The sequence below is a fragment of the Lampetra planeri genome, chromosome 41, assembly GCF_965212315.1.
Source record: "Lampetra planeri chromosome 41, kcLamPlan1.2.h2, whole genome shotgun sequence".
Taxonomy (NCBI): Eukaryota; Metazoa; Chordata; class Hyperoartia; order Petromyzontiformes; family Petromyzontidae; genus Lampetra; species Lampetra planeri.
Window position 1 is genome coordinate 1,815,203 of NC_136147.1, and position 19,050 is coordinate 1,834,252.

Below are 19,050 nucleotides of genomic sequence, written 5' to 3' on the forward strand. Positions count from 1 at the left end.
TGAAAAGCCACTTCTTTGAGCCTTTACTTCGTCGCCAGGTTTGCTTCTGAAATGAAAAAGAGCTATACAGCTCAGTGGGCCTTACCTGGTTAACTACAATATAGTTCATAGTTTTAAATAGTTTTACTCCGATTGAGCTATCTGGTTCAATGTAAAATTATAGTTATTTCTCTCCATCAACATCAGCCAGAAGAAAAAGAAGATCCTGCAGAGCTGGATATGTGATTTTTCTTGTGACAGGGTGGACCAATAGTCAGGACACATGGCGCTTTATCGTTTATTTAAATGCTGGCATGAAAACATTTTAATTGTTAATTCATGAACTGAGTATTGTATCTATTATAATTATTGATACTTGTTTTCTTCTTCCCCGTGGGTTCACCTTTTATCCGTCGTTCACACAACTCGACCAAGAACCCCTGAACGAATTGAAACGAAACATAATTTATGAATGTTCAAATATTACACCTGTTAAATCTTTTTTTTTACGTCATGAATTCATTTCAAAGGAGAATGCATGCATTAATGTCAATGGAAGTCATTTGGAATATTTGTTTAAATAATTGAAATAACCCTATGTGATGTGTTAAAATAAATATAACAATACCACGTGTCCTTACTTTTGGGCCACCCTAAATAATAATGGAGCGGGAGGGATCGTTGAATCTTAGAATCGCGAGAGGTGGTGGCAGCTATGGGATGCATTTACCCAACAGTGGATCAATCATGGCTGATGATGATGGTGATTTCATTTAAATGGTATTGTCATAAAACACGTGATTCCTTAGGCTATTGTGCATGTAAGTGTATGGATCCTGCACGGTTAAGAGCCTGGGTTTGAACCTTTTACAGACTGCTACCAACAACTGATTTAATTTTAACTGCCTGTGCTCGGTTCTGAAAGCCTATTTAGAATGGACAAACATTGGCAGTAGTTTGTGATGAGTCTAGTCGTGACTGGATGTCGTTGTTGGACGTTTCTGGACGTAGGAAATAAGTCTGCCCTCATACAGTCCCAGAGAGGGAAATGCTTCACTTAAGTGTCACCAGTTGATCCGTACTTGTTGATTAGTGCAAAAAAGCTAACCATGTTTTTTTTTTGGGTAGTCATGGTTCGCGACAATATTAATAATGCCGCACCTCCGATTAGCGCGGTTGGCTACATACTGCACGAAAGATGTGCCGTATGTAGATGTGAGTCAGATGGTGGAAGTGCAAGTCCGATGCCATCGTTGTGTCGTGCACTCTCCTCCACCCAAACACGGGCAAATTAAATCAAGTCGTCACGTGAACAAAACACACAGACAGTTGATTATTGGGTCAATTTCGGTACAATTTGGTGCAAGGAGGTAGAACCCAATTGTTAAACTTGCCGTGGATTGCTCTCCAAACATGCCGGCGTGCTGAACCGGTCAGACATTGGTGCATTTGTTCACGTGACAACTTTTGTTAATTTGGCTGTGTCGGGTGGAGGAGGGTGTACGAACACAACATTGACACAACATCGACTCAAATCAATTGTGAGTCACAACACTGGTCGTGTTGAATCGACGTAATTGGGTTTTTATTTTCCTTCAGATATGATGAAGCCCCTGGGAGCCATACACTTTAAAATCTATAATCAAAAGAATTTCTCTAGAGTTGCTTGTTGTGTTTAGTTTATTGTCTTTCACCCACACCTCTTCTTGCTTAGCATGTACGGTGCAAAAAAGTTCAACATAATAATTTAAATGTACATAAATTATACAGAATGGACCTGCCTGAAATTATGGACATTGCTACTCTGGAACTTGGACTACACCTGTTCTCCTCAATGGAGAGCCTTAACTAGAACACGGAGTATACCAACTACTACCACGTTATCTCCATATATATAAAAGACAAAGTTGTGATTATGTGTGTCTGTTCTATATGTTTAGCGTACTTCCCGACATGCAACAAACTTGAAATGTGCCATGTGGGTACTTTCCAGACTGTTCACCATGCAAACATTATAAAAATACACTTTGTTTTTTGGGGGGGGGGGGGGGAGCTCAATAATGCATGTATTTTTTGCACGGCAAGTGAGCTGTGACGTCACATCTGTCACGTGACCCGCGCACGTGGAAGCGTAACGCACTGTCGTATAGTGGTCAGCGCCGCCGCGTTACGAACCCGGCGACCCGAGTTCGATTCCCGCTCACAGCCACCACCGGTGACGATTGTTTGAACCGGTCCTGGGCCTCCCCTAGGTCGACCCAGCCTCAAACGAGTAACTGGTGTGTTGTGTGAACATCGCCACTCAGGGGACAAAGGCGGCCGGGCGTGGTGAATCCAAGTCCCGGGCGAAGCCGGGTAGTAAAGCTATTATTATTATTAGCATTGTCGTGGTGTAGAGTGGTGGTGCAGTCGGTTAGCACACCAGCCATGGAAGGTCTTTGACCATACTTCACCACACTGGTCAGCGTGGGTTGGTGAAGGGTAAAGAAGGTGAAGGGTGCAGTGGCAATATTGTAATGCGGCTCAAGTGCCGGTGTTACGGAATGCGTTAAAATTCAATGATAACCTTGCGTTATCATTGATAACCACAGTGCCAACACGCCGATGCACTGGGGCGTTGAAACGTGATGGGTAAATAATTCGCTCTTTATGACCTGTTTATATTCTTAATTTAGAGGCTGTATATCATTACACTTTTGCAGTGTTGCCTTTCGCGAACGTCCGTGCTCTGTATTTATTTTCAAATTCCCACAGCGAAAATGAGCACGCATTGTACATTTATAAGACTTTGCTCATCCACACTGACCAGTGCGGTGAAGTATGGTCAAAGAACCCCCATGACAACACGGCATGAGGCCTTCAAACAGTTTAACTAAACTACAATTATTTTACCAGGTCGGGTTCTGCGAGCTGTGTAGCTCTTTTTCAGAAGCGACCTGGCCACAAATGATAGCTCAACGAAGTGGCTTATCACGTGGAAATGTATAGCAGCCAAATACTCTCAATGCGTGTTCATTCTAACCGGAGGACCCGGAGAAAAATCATCGCGATAACGGAGATACATGTAAACTCCAAATAAAAAGGCGTCCGGGTCAGGATCGAACCCACGACCTCTTGTATACCAGGCGAGGTAGCTAACATCTCGCCACCATAGAACCTTCATCCAGTAGTGGCTTGACAAAGAGCTGAACATTACTTTTTAAAATTATTATTTGACTGTTTTATGCGAGGATAATTGTTCATTTAAGGTGTAGTTGCCCAATCACTGAAGGAATCTGGCAGATTGAATTCACACTCCTGCCCAGGTGTTGTGCTGCTGCACAGCTCTGCGATGTGTTTTCGGGTCGTACCGCGTGTTGTTCATCCGCACGATGTCCGATGTTTCGTCTCACGTGCCCGGGATCTTCTGAATACAATTCCTCGCGTCGGCACGTGAGAGAGAAACGTCGAACACCGCGCCGAACGACGTGGCCGCACGAGCCGAAAACGTATCGGAGAGGTTTCATTCATGCTGCTGTCAAGGTGAGAATACAATTATTAACACGGGCGGGAAAACAGGAGGTTCGTGTGACAACGTAACGTTTATCTTTTAGTTGTCTGATTTAGGGAAATTTACCACACCTCCCCGCAACGGGCACCATAATTACGTGGCCGACTGACAGCCCCCCCCCCCCTCCCCCCATGGTCCATTAAAGCGACAACGCTGCGATATTTACTATGAAATTGGAGGCATCTGTGTGAGAAATGTGACACTTTTTGGAACTGTTTCTCTACCCCCCCCTCTCCCCACCGTAAACATTTGTTCAGCTCGTCGCAGCGTAAATCGCGCGTGTACGGGAGCGTGCGGAGGAAAACGAGCGATTTGCCACTTTTTGAAATGAAGCGTCACATTTGTCGCAGCTGCGGTGGTGCTGAATACAGAGTTGCAGTAATGTCGCGACAAAGCGACTTGTTTCTGCCATAACTGACGTGACGAGTTTGTGAAAGCGCCCAAACGCAATGCGCTTTCTGTTGTAGCACGGTTGGCGACGTACGGTGTGGAAGAAGTTCAAAATGCATACATGTGGGTCTGTAATATATTATTATCATTCCATGGGAGGTTGGGACAGTGCTCTTCTGAACTGCATTATGACGACGGCAACCTGAGCTCAATTCCACGCCATCGGCTAATATCAGTGGCGAAGCGATAGCTGCACCCGTCCTGGCTAGTGTGGTCAATGTGTGGTCAATGTGTGGTCAATGTGTGGTCAATGTGTGGTCAATGTGTGGTCAATTTGTGGTCAATGTGTGGTCAATGTGTAGTAAATGTGTGGTCAATGTGTGGTCAATTTGTGGTCAATGTGTGGTCAATGTGTGGTCAATGTGTGGTCAATGTGTGGTCAATGTGTGGTCATTGTGTGGTCAATGTGTGGTCAATGTGTGGTCAATGTGTGGTCATTGTGTGGTCAATGTGTGGTCAATGTGTGGTCAATGTGTGGTCATTGTGTGGTCAATGTGTGGTCAAACAAACCCAATGACCAAAAGAGTTTCGAGGAGAGACCTTCATCCCCCGGTGGATTGACAGAGGGCCGTCTATTTAACATTTCTAATGCGCGTATATATTTAAAAAGAGAATCGCAGCAAAGGCATTGTTACCCTTAATAAAATTACAAAATTACAAGTTGTAGCCCGAGTTGTATCAAGACTGAGAATGGCACCGCAAAGACAAAGATCCCCCTTACAGGCTCAACAGACTGCTGGGGCAAGTTCCGTTAGCGAGCGCCTATGAAGGTCGGTTCGGCACACGAGGGGGTGGATAGCCAGTACTGCCTTTGTCTCCCTAGTGCCAATGTTTACGACTACATACCGCACCAGGTACTCATGTGAGGCTGAGTCGACCTCGGCACAGCAAAGGCAAAAGACAAATATCCCACGATATAGCCTTTTATTAGATTGTGGTGGTAAGTGCTGTTAGCGATTAGCACCTATGAAAGCCGGAATAGCACACGAGGGGGTGGGTGGCCAGCACCACGCCCGGCCGCCTTTGTCTCCCGAGTGGCGATGTTCACACACCACAGCACAGTGATCACATTCGCAGAGACATCACAAATCCAGGCACGGTGGTGCACACCCTTGACCCTGCGCTCTGGAGGCGAGGGTTGGTGGATTATTCTCACAATTGCTGGCGGCCTATAGATGGTCAAATCTGTAAATGACAAGACCCCACCGTAACATCGTCGGCATTAGCCAAGCTAATGGGTTCCGTAGTGTGGACAAGTGGGGAATCCACATCTATGGGTCCCAGAGGCAGTGAGCATTGGAGACTACACTGTGCTGATGAGTGCTAATTAGCACAAAACTGGCCCACAGTTGTCTCCCACCGCTTCACGGATGTCAGTCGTCGGTTAAAATTTTATCCCATTTATTTCGTTGCTCGCCTAAGACCAGAGGGCCACAATGCCCTTCTTCCCGATCTGCTGATGGTTTTTTGTATAATGCGCAGAGGCTGCGTGCCATTTGAAGATAGATAAGAGGCAGTACAGCAAGTGGATCGGATCCGTCCACTTGGCGCTTTGGGTATTATCCCATCTCATGCGTGGTTTTTCTCCAGATACTCCGGTTTCCTCGCACACACACCACCTGACACACATTAAACTGGCCAAACAGTTCCAATACAGCACTGTCTGGAAAAAAATGTAATCCTGATATACAAAGAATAGTATTATTTTATTTACGAATTGAAACGTTAAATAACGCACGGAAAATAAATGCATGCTAAATAAGTGTGCGGTTTACACAGGCTTGCCCTGCGACGCTGTGTGTCTAGAGGGGGCTGTTTAGCATTGCTTTTAGTGGGAATGAAAGGATTCATTAAAAATACTTTTTGCTTTCAAATTGTAAACAGCATTTGCAATTGAAGGAAACGTGTGTTGTTAGTTCATTTGCATCGTCGTCCGTGTCCGTCATAGGCAGAGAGCATCAGTAACAAAGCGTACGTTGCAGTCCGTCACTTTGCTAGAGGCTTTCGAAAAAAAAGAATGATCGGCATACCCCCCCTCACATTCATTGAAGAGCGTACATGATCACAGAATTTAGTGGTCGGTGGCGGCGATGCATGTGGCCTGTAACCCAGCACCGTGGAGGCCAGGGTTGGTGGATCACCGCACAGATGTTGTGAACCTCAAGGAGGAGCCGTACCCTGGCTCGACCAGGAGAAGGCGGCACAGCAAACACGTGGACGACGCCTGTTCCGCCTGCATGGGATAGAGTGTTCCCCCCTCGCATGCGTGGGTTGTCTCCAGATGCTCCGGTTTCCTCGCACATGTAGGCACTCATTGATTGGTCCATAACAGCGTGTTAAATAGAGGACCACAGAGCTTGGGGGAATAGTTGGCGTGGGCTCACCACGTGGCTGCTTTCCTGCTTGTCTGTGGTTCCTCCTTCCACCTCTGTCTTCAAAAGCGAGCGAAAACTGCGTGGCGTTTTACAAAAAAAAAATACGAGTAGAACCCTCCTCCCCCGCTCCCCAGCCATCCATGCTGTCAACTCCCTACGCCTGTTCAAGTCCAGGCTCAAGATCTTCCTCCTATCTCAAACTATGAGTGTTTCTTCTGCAGTATTAATATTTGCAGGATGTGTATTTACAGTATATACGTAAAACCTATTACTACTATTACTGGTAGGAACCTCCTGGTTACACCAGCCGACAGGGGATTATTGTGTCCGTCGTGCAGGGAGGGGCTTGGTGGGGAGGGAGGGGCTGGGTGGGGAGGGGAGGGTCGGGATGGGCTGGAAGGGGAGGGTGAGGCTGGGTGGGAGGTGGGAGGGGTGGGGCTGGGTGGGGAGGGGAGGGGCTGGTCATCCCGTTCCTACCAGCTCCTTCCGCAGGAATGTGTTTTATTTTACCAGGTAAGGCCGTCTGAGCTGTATAGCTCTTTTTCAGAAGCGACTTGGCCATAAATGATTGCTCATCACGTAGAAATTTACAGCAGCCAAATAGCCTAAACGCGTGATGTTGTTGAGTCTAAATGTGGAGAGAAAAACCGGAGGGCCCGAAGAAAAATCCACACGACCACGGCGAGAGAGACACGCAAACTCCAAATATCAGGGTCAGGATCGAACCCGCCGTATCCTGCACACCAAGCGAGGGAGGGAGTTAACACTGCACCATAAGTAGTCACATTGGATGTGCGACGGGTGGATATGTCCACTCGTGGAAGAGTTCAGGCTTATGCAACACATTCGTAATTTTGAAAGAAAAAAAAAACGATTTAAAACTCGTCCGCAAATTGCATTTACATGGCCCACAATTGATGTGTCCTTCGGCGACTGTAACATTTTGCAAACCGCGTTGGCCGTGGCCTGCTTTGACACAATGGCCAAGTGCGGGTTCACATCGTGTGCTAATGAAGCACCTTGCGTTCTCTCGGCTGCTCCGAGTAAATAATAGTTGCCGGTGGAAGGGGGAGAAAAGCAATACATTACCTTGCCAAGAGCACACCACTCTCAAGCAATTTTCGTAGAATTGACGAAAAGCTAACAACAGGATGCAACAATTATTTCGCGTGTTTTTTAAAGACGAATTGAAAATGGAAAAACATCCGTCCACATCGCTTTTTCATGGATTTTGCTCGTTTATTAATAAACGATAACTTTCCATGATATAAAAAATGGATATAGCTAGTTTATATATACATAATATATCTGCATATGTGCACTGATTATATACTTACAGTGTGTAACACACCTGTTGCAAAGACATTGGGGCGATGAATACATTTTAGTTATTTTTTTCCCGAATAAAACAGGAACTACGATTTAACATTTCTTACTAAGCTGCCTTTCTTCAATTCTGTCTTAAAAATTGAACGACACATCATACACCAGTCACAGGACAACACAAGTCTGAAAACTTGGTGTTTTATGGAAGCAGATAATCTGCAACGCAGCATCTGATCTCGTCAAGGAGTGAAACCATCACGCGAACTCCGGTCATCCTTGCAGCGGCGGCTTTTGTTCAGCGATTGAAAGAAAGACGTGGAGTTTGTGCATCCCCCCCTTCCTCCCCCTTTCTGCGTCGAGTTCCTCCGGGTTGCTGAAAAAAACATTCAATGTAACTGGTCAGTTAAACACGCGAAGGCTTTCGCGACCAACATCCATAATAGAGGTTTTTTGGAATCGATCGCATAAATAAAAATGTGCCGTTAAACCCACCACACCCGACACTGCCAATTAGTAAGCTTTGTCACGTAAAGAAAACATCCAAAATAGTTACTTGTTCAGCACACCGGTGCGTTGGAGAGTAAACCAAAAACATGTAATCTTCGAGTACGACGTTTCGCCAGTAATTACAACCGGCATCATCAGGCGACAGCCAGACTTTTGGAGAAATCCTCTTGTTTCGGTCTTGAATAGAGGGATAGATGTGTTGTCGTCACTTGTAAGTGAATCAGGTGCGAAGGCCAGGAGGGGGGAGTTAATGTATTCGTGTAAATTACAATGGGTACCCCATTGGAACCTCCTTTGCCAGTAGCAAAATATGATAATTGTTTTTGTTACCCTTTTATCATGAAACAAAACTGACACCTTTTTTGTGTGCCTTTTGGCGTCATCTGGTCCAACACCATGTGAGACTAGGCTCTAAGAAAAGCTGTCTCGGGTGTGAACCAATCAATTTCAAGGACAGTGCATACATTATCAGAGTTGTGTTTTTTTGCATTCCGACCTCAGGTATTGTGGACAATGCAAACATGACTCCTTGTAATAAAGGTGTCAGTTTTGTTGCCAGATAAAAGGGTAAAAAAAACAATTACAATAGGTACCATTACTGGTTGGGTTATTCATAGTGTAATCAAGATAAATGATGCACGACCATCATGCATGCACACCGTGTCTTTCCATCTTACCGTTTTTTAGTAAATAAATCGCAATACGTGTTATTGTCTGCTCACAGTTAAATCACCATCGACGTATGGTGACCTGTTTCGGCATGCAGTTAAACGGCGAATTACTTGATTATTTGCTTCCAAGCAGCAATAAGCCTGTAGCTCTCAGAACGGTAAAATGTATGGATTCTCTCATTAGTCTTGGCCAGTCGTAACTAGTTGAAGTTCTGTGCAAAAAAACTAGCTGCCTCTGAGCGTGGTGATTCGTGACTTGATGCGCTGGTACCGTCCGTGGCCTCTCAGCATCCCTTGCATAGAGTTTGTTTAAAATACCCATGTAGCACATTACAGGTTTTTTTCCAATCTGGCCTGCATTGCAGATCGATAGCCTGCCAATGGCAAAATGAACCCCGATGTCTTGTTACGTAGCCAGAGAGAGATTTAACTTTCTTGTGATGGAAAATATTTTCACGGTGCCGTAGCAACACAGAACTGCCAGATTATGAATCGATACACAGTTTAACACGTCGGCTTTCGCGGCCAATATTATGCATAATAAAGGTTTGTGGGTTAGATCGCGTTAAGTATAAATGTGTCGTATCCTTCCACCACCCTACACAGCTAGTAAGGTTTGTCACGTAAACAAAATGCGTCAATTAGTTACTACTTCAGTCCATTGGGCAAATCGCTCGATGATGCTGGTTGATGTAATTAGCAGCTAAACGTCGTCTCAAATTGTAAATGTTGTGGATTTACTCTCCAACACACCGGTGGGCTGAAGTAGTTAGTAATTGGCGTGTTTGATGGTGGAGGGTTACGACACATTCATAATGAACGCGATCTAACCCACAAACTTTTATTATGAATAATCAATGTACGTCTACGCTTCGGTATTGTTGCCAACATTTTTTATAGACTTTCGTTTGGTTGTAAACACTTTATAGAATGGATTTATCTTGTTTGAGGACCAATTTGAAAACATATTTTTTTGGCTTTTATTCCAAGAGCACAATTTCATAGTTTTATGCTGCTGCGATGAATGGGTGACATTTGTTAAAACACTGACTTATTTTTTGTATTGTCTATTACATTACTTAAACATTTCATTACTTCTCTGAACGGTCCAGTTTAATGTCAACATTTCAACCTTGCAAATTGTGCATTGTTGGCACGATATCGCCGGTTTTTTTGCTGTTTCAAAAAAAAAAGCAAAAATATAGGTAGAACAATTCTCGTAAAAACAACACATCACAACTTTCTCCTCGAATCATTCCAACAGTTTCTATTTTGCACTAAAATAGTTTTCTGAATTCGCTTGAAATGAGAAACTTTCATAATGGTGCAGAGCCATTGCAAAATTAGGGTGGTGTTGTGTTCGAGGAACTTAATATAATTCACTCCGCCAATTTCCCTGCTGTCAATTTGTTTTATGTGCTGCGGATGCATGCGCGAAAGGGTGTGTGTGCATGGCACAGTAAGGGGGGTACAGCTGGCACATCTACCCGTCATCTCAGTCAGCCTATGGCACCTGGCTTTGTCCCGAGACCTCCTGTCAGCGAGCCTTCGACACTTCACGTGGCCTCAAAGTGCACCTGGCCTGGCATAGGCACAGGCACCGTGATGACGGCACCGTCACTTAGTGGCGAATGGCTTTTATTGGTATTGGTGGTAGGGGGGTGGCATTGCGTTCCACTGTTTCATTTTGCGTGGCAAGATGGGTCCTTCCACCGTTTTAGAGAAAAAAACATTTTATGAAAACGTTTCAGTTGTTTCAAGCTTCATAAACGCTTTGCATAATTGGAAGAATCGTCAAAGGTTGAATGGAGCTTCTGCTGCTGCTGCTGCTGCTGCTACTGACTGCCGGCGCTGAATTGCATCCCTGATCCAGCTGCTTGCAGAGGTTCACAGTTCAAATCTAGTGGCCGCTCCGAGACAATGCCGCGGGTGGAAATTGGGGAGATGTTAACTACCTCGCCTGGTATACAGGAGGTCGTGGGCTAGATCCCGACCCTGACGCCTATACATTTGGAATTTGCGTCTCTCTCTCCCCGTGGTCGTACGTGTTTTGGTATTTGGCTGCTGTATATTTCCACACGATAAGCCACTTAATTGGGCTATCAATTGTGGCCAGATCGCTTCTGAAAAAAAGAGCTACATCGCTCAGTGGGCCTTACCTGGTGAAATACAAAAAAAAGTCGAAATAGTTTAGTTTTAATAATATCACAATGGGCCGTCTGCTTCACGGGGGAACTTTAAAATACCCTGACGTCATCGTCAATAGTAAGCCATTGCGAGGCACATGCGTTGAGGTGCAAGATTGCCAAATCTGAAAGCTAACCCGCAAATTACTCGATTGGGATTCGGCAGAGCAATCATCCACCCGTTGCTGGCAGACTGATGCCCCAGGTCACTCTTGCAAATTAAACTCTTGGAACACTGGAAATACGGAGGGCTGGTTTTAATGTATGCTATAATACGGATCTTAGAACACACGCAATGTTGTCCTTCAGATGCGCTTTTGCGGCCGTCTGGAACACTCTTCTTTCCAATATTTGGAAGCCACTGGAGCTATTCACTTTTGAATCCAGATTGCAAAGTCATTTCTTCAGAAGTGCGTTTTGTGTTACGTTTGGTGTCATTCCCCCGCACCTCCGATTAGCACGGTTGGATACGTACGGTGCGAAAGAAGTTCAACAATACGTCCATACACGAAAGCATTCCAGCGTTTCATTATCCTTATCGCACAGTCGATAACTGTACACTGATTAAGAGCTCTCTTTTATCGTTGCATTTCCGTGTTTGTGTTTCATTATCAGGTTCAGTTTTCCAAAATCGCTCCAGGTTGCTCTCATTCTCCTCTCATCCTCCTCTTTATTCCGTCGTTGTGATCCTGTTCCTGGCTTCAAAGCCTTCCCTGACGTCTCTTCCGAACTGGTCCCCCCCCACCCCCCCCGTGACAGGTGAATCATGCAAATGAATACCACCTCCACCTCCTCCCCCACCCCCCCACATTTATTTTGCCTTTTATGACCAGAGGCTTTATTGAAGTTTATATCGGGGGTATGATTACATTCTGCAACATTTGATAGCCGAGAAATGCAATAGACTTTCGTAGCGGTCCGTTTATTTAAATATTTATTGTTTTAACTGCTGTTGGGAGTACATTATTGACTATTTTACTTTGCAAATGCAGAATGTTACTGATTTTTGTTCGTTTAAACAGGCTGCGAGTAAGGTACGCCACTCATCGTAAAAGTCACCACTTTCTGACAGAAAATACATGTTTAAGCCTCATGGCATTTGGCAGTAGCGGCATCTCTTTTGAGAGCGGAAAGGCATAAGATTGTACATTGTGTGTATGGAGACATTTCGTAACGTAAGATTGAAATACATTTCCACTGAATTAAATACGCACAATGTATTTGAAAGTCTTTGCAGAATCCCGTAATGCTGTATAAAAAGTAGTTATTCCAGGAATATCATCATTGCAGGAATATATATATAAAAGTAACACATCCTTCCCGTATTTATCTCTCAACGGCATAAAATAAAAAGCACTTTTACTGGTAGGAACCTCCTGGTTACACCAGCCCACGGGGGATTATTGTGTCCGTCCGTCCGTCCGTCGTGCATCCAAAAATGGGAAGGGTGGGGCTGGGCGGAGAGGGGAGGGTAGGGAGGGGCTGGGTGGGTGGGGAGGGTGGGGAGGGGCTGGGTGGGGAGGGGAGGGTGGGGAGGCACTGGGTGGGGAGGGTGGGGAGGGGCTGGGTGGGGAGGGGAGAGTGTGGAGGGGCCGGGTGGGGTGGGGAGGGTGGGGAGGGGCTGGGTGGGGAAGGTGCGGAGGGGCTGGGTGGGGAGGGGAGGGTGGGGAGGGGCTGGGTGGGGAGGGTGGGGCTGGGTAGGGGGTGGGAAGGGTGGGGTTGGGTGGGGAGGGCCTGGTCACCCCGTGGTGCCTTTATAAAACTCAACGTTTAACCTACTCACGCCGGCTTGTGCCCGCCCTCACAGTCGAGCATATTTGCGGAATACACCACGCCGCCGTTGACCCTGGCCATTGACCGAGCAACCCAACGTTCCTACCAGCTCCCTCCGCAGGAATGTGTTTAGCCAACCCATCAGCCACACTCCCTTGTGGGTGTGTATCTTATCAGCAGCATTGGGTAATGTAAGCAAACGCTGAACGAGTATTGACAATCAGTGCCTCATCAGCCAGAGTTATGCTTGCGTTAGCCGATGCTGGTGAAACGGCAGATTTGTTACGGGCAAAGACCCTTTCTTTAAGACATGAGTCCTAACTGAGATTGTGGGTTTGGTCTTTTGGATTGTAATGCCAGGACCAGGCAGGCTACAGGTCAGTAATTACTATTCTTTCCCTGACAAGTTTGCTATTTTCCTACGGGAGGGCGGAGGCGCGGAGGACAATAGCTGTGAGCGCTGTCGCGATAAAAAAAAATGTGCCCGAGCTATCATTCACCTGTGATTAAGACGGTTGGCTACGTACGGCATGAAAGAAGTTCAATATGCACGCATACCAACGCCGGTAATCCTCGCGCAGCGGCATTTGTCGAGCCATCAAACACAGACGGTCACTGGATTTCCGTGAAAATGAGCTTCGTAAGCTCATCGGATTCCTCCATTCTAAATAAATATTCTGATTTTGATAAACATTCAAGTACACAGTCTTCCGCGCCCCTCCCCTCCGCGTCCCCTCTCGTGTAACGGCGAAGTTTACACGGGGGCTGCGTCGGCGAGTTCACAGCGCAGAAGTCGCAACCGGGTATCCGATACCCGTCTATCCGTATCCGGCCGGGTATGGGTACCCGTTTGCGACCCTGGTGCGGCCAGGTACGGGTAGGAGTAGGCCCATCAGCCACGCGAGCCTTCTTGCAGTGCACAATGTCAGCAGCGTTGGTTCGACACAAGGAAACTCTGGGCCGGTTTCGACATGCAGTGGCTCATCAGCTTGCTTGAACGAATGCTGGTGAACTGCCAGATGTTTAGGCAGAGACCCTATCTACCCTAAACTATGCAGTATAATACATGACACTGAATCATAATTGGCAGAATTGTGATCTATATGGAGCAAAACAAAAAAGCTGCCAGTCCACCTCCTTCACGTGTCTCCCTCCACGGCATTGTTTTACACAAAGGCAAATATCCCCCTTATAGCTTCATCAGACTTTTGGGGCAAGTGCTGTTAGCGATCCCCGATGAAAGCCGGCACGGCACACGAGGGGATGGGCAGCACCACAACCGGCCGCTTTTGTCTCCCCAGTGGCGACGTTTACACACCAGATACTCATTTGAGGCTGAGTTGACCTACGGGAGGCCCAACACCGGTTCAGATAATCGCCGCTGGTGTTGGCCATGAGCGAGAATCGAACTCGGGTCGCCCGGTTTGTAGCGCAGGGCGCGCTAATAACAACATCCCATCATTCACAGAGCCTTCCGTGAGTGCATAGTCGAGGCAGCAATGGTTGTGAGCGCTGTCGTTATTTATTTCGCCTTAACGATGGAATGTAGCGGCATGGGCGTTAACAAATGCAATGCCTTGGGATCTTTTTGAGTGACACACAGCAATGCCCCCACACTCGTGAAATGGGACAAAGTTGAAAAACGTTCAACCAAGGCTCAAGCAGACTCCAACATGACCTGACACCCTTAGTCACAATTGCATGCACACATGCAGATCGTTGTATGCATCAGTGTTAATATTTTACAAAGCATTTGAAAGCGTCATACATCATTTACCACAATCTTCGAATTAAGACAGAGTGAGCAGAAGAAGCCTCGGGCTGTTGCAAACCTACAAAGCCCAAGTTCGATCTTCAGGCTGTCAGCATCGTGATTATCAGCATGATAAGCCGCGTTCAATCCACTGCTGGATGAATGTCTCCCCAAGCTGCTGCCATCTCTCACCATCATCCTGCGATGTAATCAATCCTCAAGCTTTATACATCTCCATGTGGTGCACGGTCTAGTCCTGGGCACCCCCCTTCATCAACCCGCATTGACCAGCATGGTGAAATATGGTCAAACGACCGCCCGAGGCTGACAGGGTTTGGGAAGGACTTCAAACGGCAGTGACGAAGATTTTTTAATTTTATTTTTTTTATCAGATAAGGCCCACTGAGTTATATTGCTCTTTTTCTTCAGAAGCGACTTGGCCACAAATGATAGCTTATCATGTGGAAATGTATAGCCGCGAACTACTTTATTCGCATGTTCATTCTAAATGTGGAGGGAAAACCCAGAGGACCTGGAGAAAAATCCATCGTGACCACGGGGACAACATGCAAACTCCAAATATACAGGTGTCAGGGTTGGGATCGAAGCCACGGCCTCCTGCATACCAGGAGAGGGAGTCAACATCTCGCCACCGCAGCTCCCCAGGTTACGCAACTCAATGGAACAGACGACAGCATAAATGTTGTCTGTGACCATATTAACCGCGACTACAATTTTTGTTCACAGATAATTGCAAACTCCTCCAATGATGCTTGATTACGCACAACATATTCGCCGCAGATAAGTGAAGTAGATCATAGGGATAAATCCCACGAGTTAAAAGATCCATGATATTGGCCTCATGACATGAGGAGTTCTGTATATGAAAAAACTGGGGATTTTGTCTTTTCCCATCTTAATTTAAACATCCCAATTGTTTCTTCTTCCGTCCCACGGCTCTCCACTCCTTCCCAACCCTCCTCTACCCTTTCGTGACCCCTGAGTGCCCCTTGATTGTGGTCACCCATTCCTCAACCCTTGCACGACCCTGTCATCTAAATCATTCCATTTTGTCCCATTTTTTCTGAACTACGCAAAAGGCCTTGAGTGAAGGCGCCCTATAAATATAACATGAGACAAAGAAATAAATTTTTTGTTGTTGCCAAGAAAACTCGCCAATACTTGCAGCCGGACGACGGGACAGAGCTCCCACTTTTAGACGCCGATTCTTTCGGCAAAACAGAGCAAACGTACAATTTCATCAAAGGCACAGTGCAAATCAAAAAACAAATATTTTGCTGCGAATTTAATGGGACCTTGATTTTTTCCGTGCGTACAGCCAGGCGAGAACGCCACCGCGATGGGTGTCGCTGATTAATGTCGCGGTGAATGTTTCGTGCGTCGTGCCACAGCGGTGCAGGAAGCCTGGAAACAAGGCCCAATTTCACTGCTGCTCTGAAGTCCGTGCAACAGAAGCTGAATTCTTATTATGACGATGACATAAAATATGACCGCGCGGTGGATTTCTACACGTTGCACATGTGCGGTGCGATGGGATAGCCTCGTGGTCAGCAGATTTGCCTCCGAGCCAGTTTGCACGGGTCGATGGTCATGTACCTACAGTCGAATGTGTTCTTGCCGAGAGCGCCATCCGCCGTGAAATGTAATACGGTAACCATTTAGTCACGCCGAGTTGAGTCTCCACAATTCCTCTTGTAAACGGACATGATTTACAAAGCTAATCATTCCCCTTTATAAAAATGTGGCAATTTTTTGTTTCTCTTTGAAAATCGGCACACGGTTAAAGGGTTTAAAGCATCGGCAGTCTTCCATTTAAATCATAAGATTCGTACAAACTGTGACCCTTGCATAACTGTGCTTTAAAAGATGATTCGAGTAAAACTATTAAGACAAATAATAAAGTAACTTTATCGTCGGTGACTGCTTTTGCTCAATATGTCAAATTTGTCCTTCGTTATATACGATGCCCTTTGAAATGGTTGAAGCACCCCATTGTTGTTTACAACTGCAGCCCTTTCTAATGACAGTCATTCACCAAAACATGTGACAGGTTATGTTTTACTCACGAGCCCCAATACTGGGAGACAGCAAAATGTAATCTGTTAATTTGTGGTTCCGTGATTTTGCCTTTCTGTATTTAACAATAATAATTCAATTTGTGAAGTGCCTTCCATCCAGGATCTAATAGCTGAGTTGTACTTACTGCTTTTGTTCATTCGTCATCAGTTTGGGACAGTTTGTATTCAACGGGAGGCGATGACAAGACTGAGATTACTATGCCATGCACATTAATACAGAGCATAGGATCACACACATGAAACACTGTAACCAATAATACTGGCAAAGTCAGTGAAGCCGCTGATAGGGTAGCGTGGCATTGCTGCTATGGATCTGTTTGTATGTTAAACTTCTTTTGCGCCATACGTAGCCAACCATGCTAATCGGAAGTGTGGATCTACATTGATGCATGGTGCATCGGTGGAGCTGCGCTGGCAAATCATCAGATGCCCGCTTTAGGGCAAAGGTCCAACACCATCTGCGTGTTCTCAGAAACGAAATAGTGACTTGGGCTCACGGAATAAATGGTTAGTTTGTTTTTGGCATATCACTGACAGCTTTTGAGGTGTAGTAGATGTGTACGTAAACACTGTTTATCGCTTACCCTGTTTGCAGGAAGCCCTGGTGTGGGTTTCATATTAATAAACTGTTGCTTTTTGTTGTTGTTGCTGTCACTGGTTTGCACATACCTCTCCCTGCAAAGGCCTGTCGCTTCCCACCACACCTCACGGTCTTCGGCTGTGGCCTGTGTCTCTGTGTAACTCTATGAGGTCTCTCTGTAACTCGAAACGTAACTCTATGCAACCCCATAGCTCTCCCTATGTAATGCTATCTCACTGCAATGTCCTGTAATTGTCGCCATAGCTCATTGGATTCCTCCTGCAGTCTGACGACAGATTATGGTTATTTTGTCCTTTAGAACGACCGACTCAAAGCGTCGAGAAAATGTGGCCACCCCAACAATGGGCGGCGGTGAAACAAAGATCCGGTGATGTGGTCCTAGCAATGAACGCAATGACCGTGGCTTCTCCTTTGTATTTTTTGGTTCCGCAGACGAAGGCGTTCTTTAGTGATCATGTACGAGGTGGGATCAGAAACTACTACGACGACCTGGATTTTAAGAACATCATGGACTTCGTGCAGGAGGAGGTACGTTTGGTGACTGCCGCGGGGGGCCGACGAATGGGGTTAAAACGAGTTGGGATGCATTTCTGCGCACTCCCTTTGCGAAACGCTCGCTGATGTGCGCGTAGAGCAGAAGAGGAATTTGCCGACTGAAATATTTAAAGGGGAGTCGGCCAGACGTGTTTTAGCTGTGGGCTATTACACGGTGCGCCCTTACTGAATAATAGCAACGATGTTATTTATTTATCCAGAAAGGCATCAGAGTCCAAGAGTCTTCTATTGATACCACCACGGTTACTCTTCCCGTGAACGTCACATCGGCGAATCTTCCACCCCGTGCTGAGAATGCGGTCTACCAGACACTGACTGTTTAGTCTCATCTACACTGTGTTCAACCACCACCACACTCACTCACCCACCCACCCACTCACTCACCACACTGTAGGTCACAACAACACACTCACCCACTCACCCGCTCACTCACCACACTGCATGTCACAACCACACACCCACTCACCCGCTCACTCACCACACTGCAGGTCAAAACAACACACTCACCCACTCACTCACCACACTGCAGGTCACAACCACATACTCACACACTCACCCACTCACTCACCACACTGCAGGTCACAACCACACACTCACCCACTCACCACACTGCAGGTAAACAAAACACACTCATCCACTTACGAACCACACTGCAGGTCACAACAACACACACCCACTTACTCACCTGCTCACTGAACACACTGCAGGCGACAAAGCCTTTGCTGTTGTAGCACCAACGTTTTGGAACAACCTAGTTTCCTCCCTTACTACCATAAATCTTCCTTCAAAATACAATCTGAAACAGAATATTCGTGCCGGATACAACCACATTTGCCAATGTGATTTGAAACGTTTATCCTTACCAATGTGTCCATAGTTACATTTGAATGTGCAATTTTATTGCATAACCGTGTGTCGTTGTCCTGGTGTGGTCTGGAACTGTTTTTGTTTTATTTTGCTACCTTGCCCAGGATTGCATTTGGTGTTGAAAAATCGGCAGAAATGGATGTACTTATGCAATTTATCTTTATATATTTTATTTATTTGTCTTTATATTTAGTGACTTGCTAAGCTTTCTGAAACGTTGCACTGCTACCGTGCGTTTGTATCGTTTGTGACTTTCTGACCTGCCCCTACTGGACATTTGTGAAAAATAAGAGCTTCATAGCTGATCGGATTCTACCGATCTAAATAAAGATTCTGATTCTGACGTCACGAACAGATT

General features: G+C 46.0%; 1 protein-coding gene across 1 annotated transcript in view; it reads left to right on the forward strand.

Moving 5' to 3' along the window:
* The window catches only part of LOC144732057 (tetraspanin-15-like), a 249,423-nt gene that overhangs the window by 85,365 nt on the left and 145,008 nt on the right, over nucleotides 1–19,050 (forward strand). Inside the window, exon 4 of the mRNA XM_078613289.1 lies at nucleotides 17,703–17,798. Within this exon, the coding sequence (XP_078469415.1) occupies nucleotides 17,703–17,798 (96 nt within the window). The remainder of the gene's footprint in view (nucleotides 1–17,702; nucleotides 17,799–19,050) is intronic.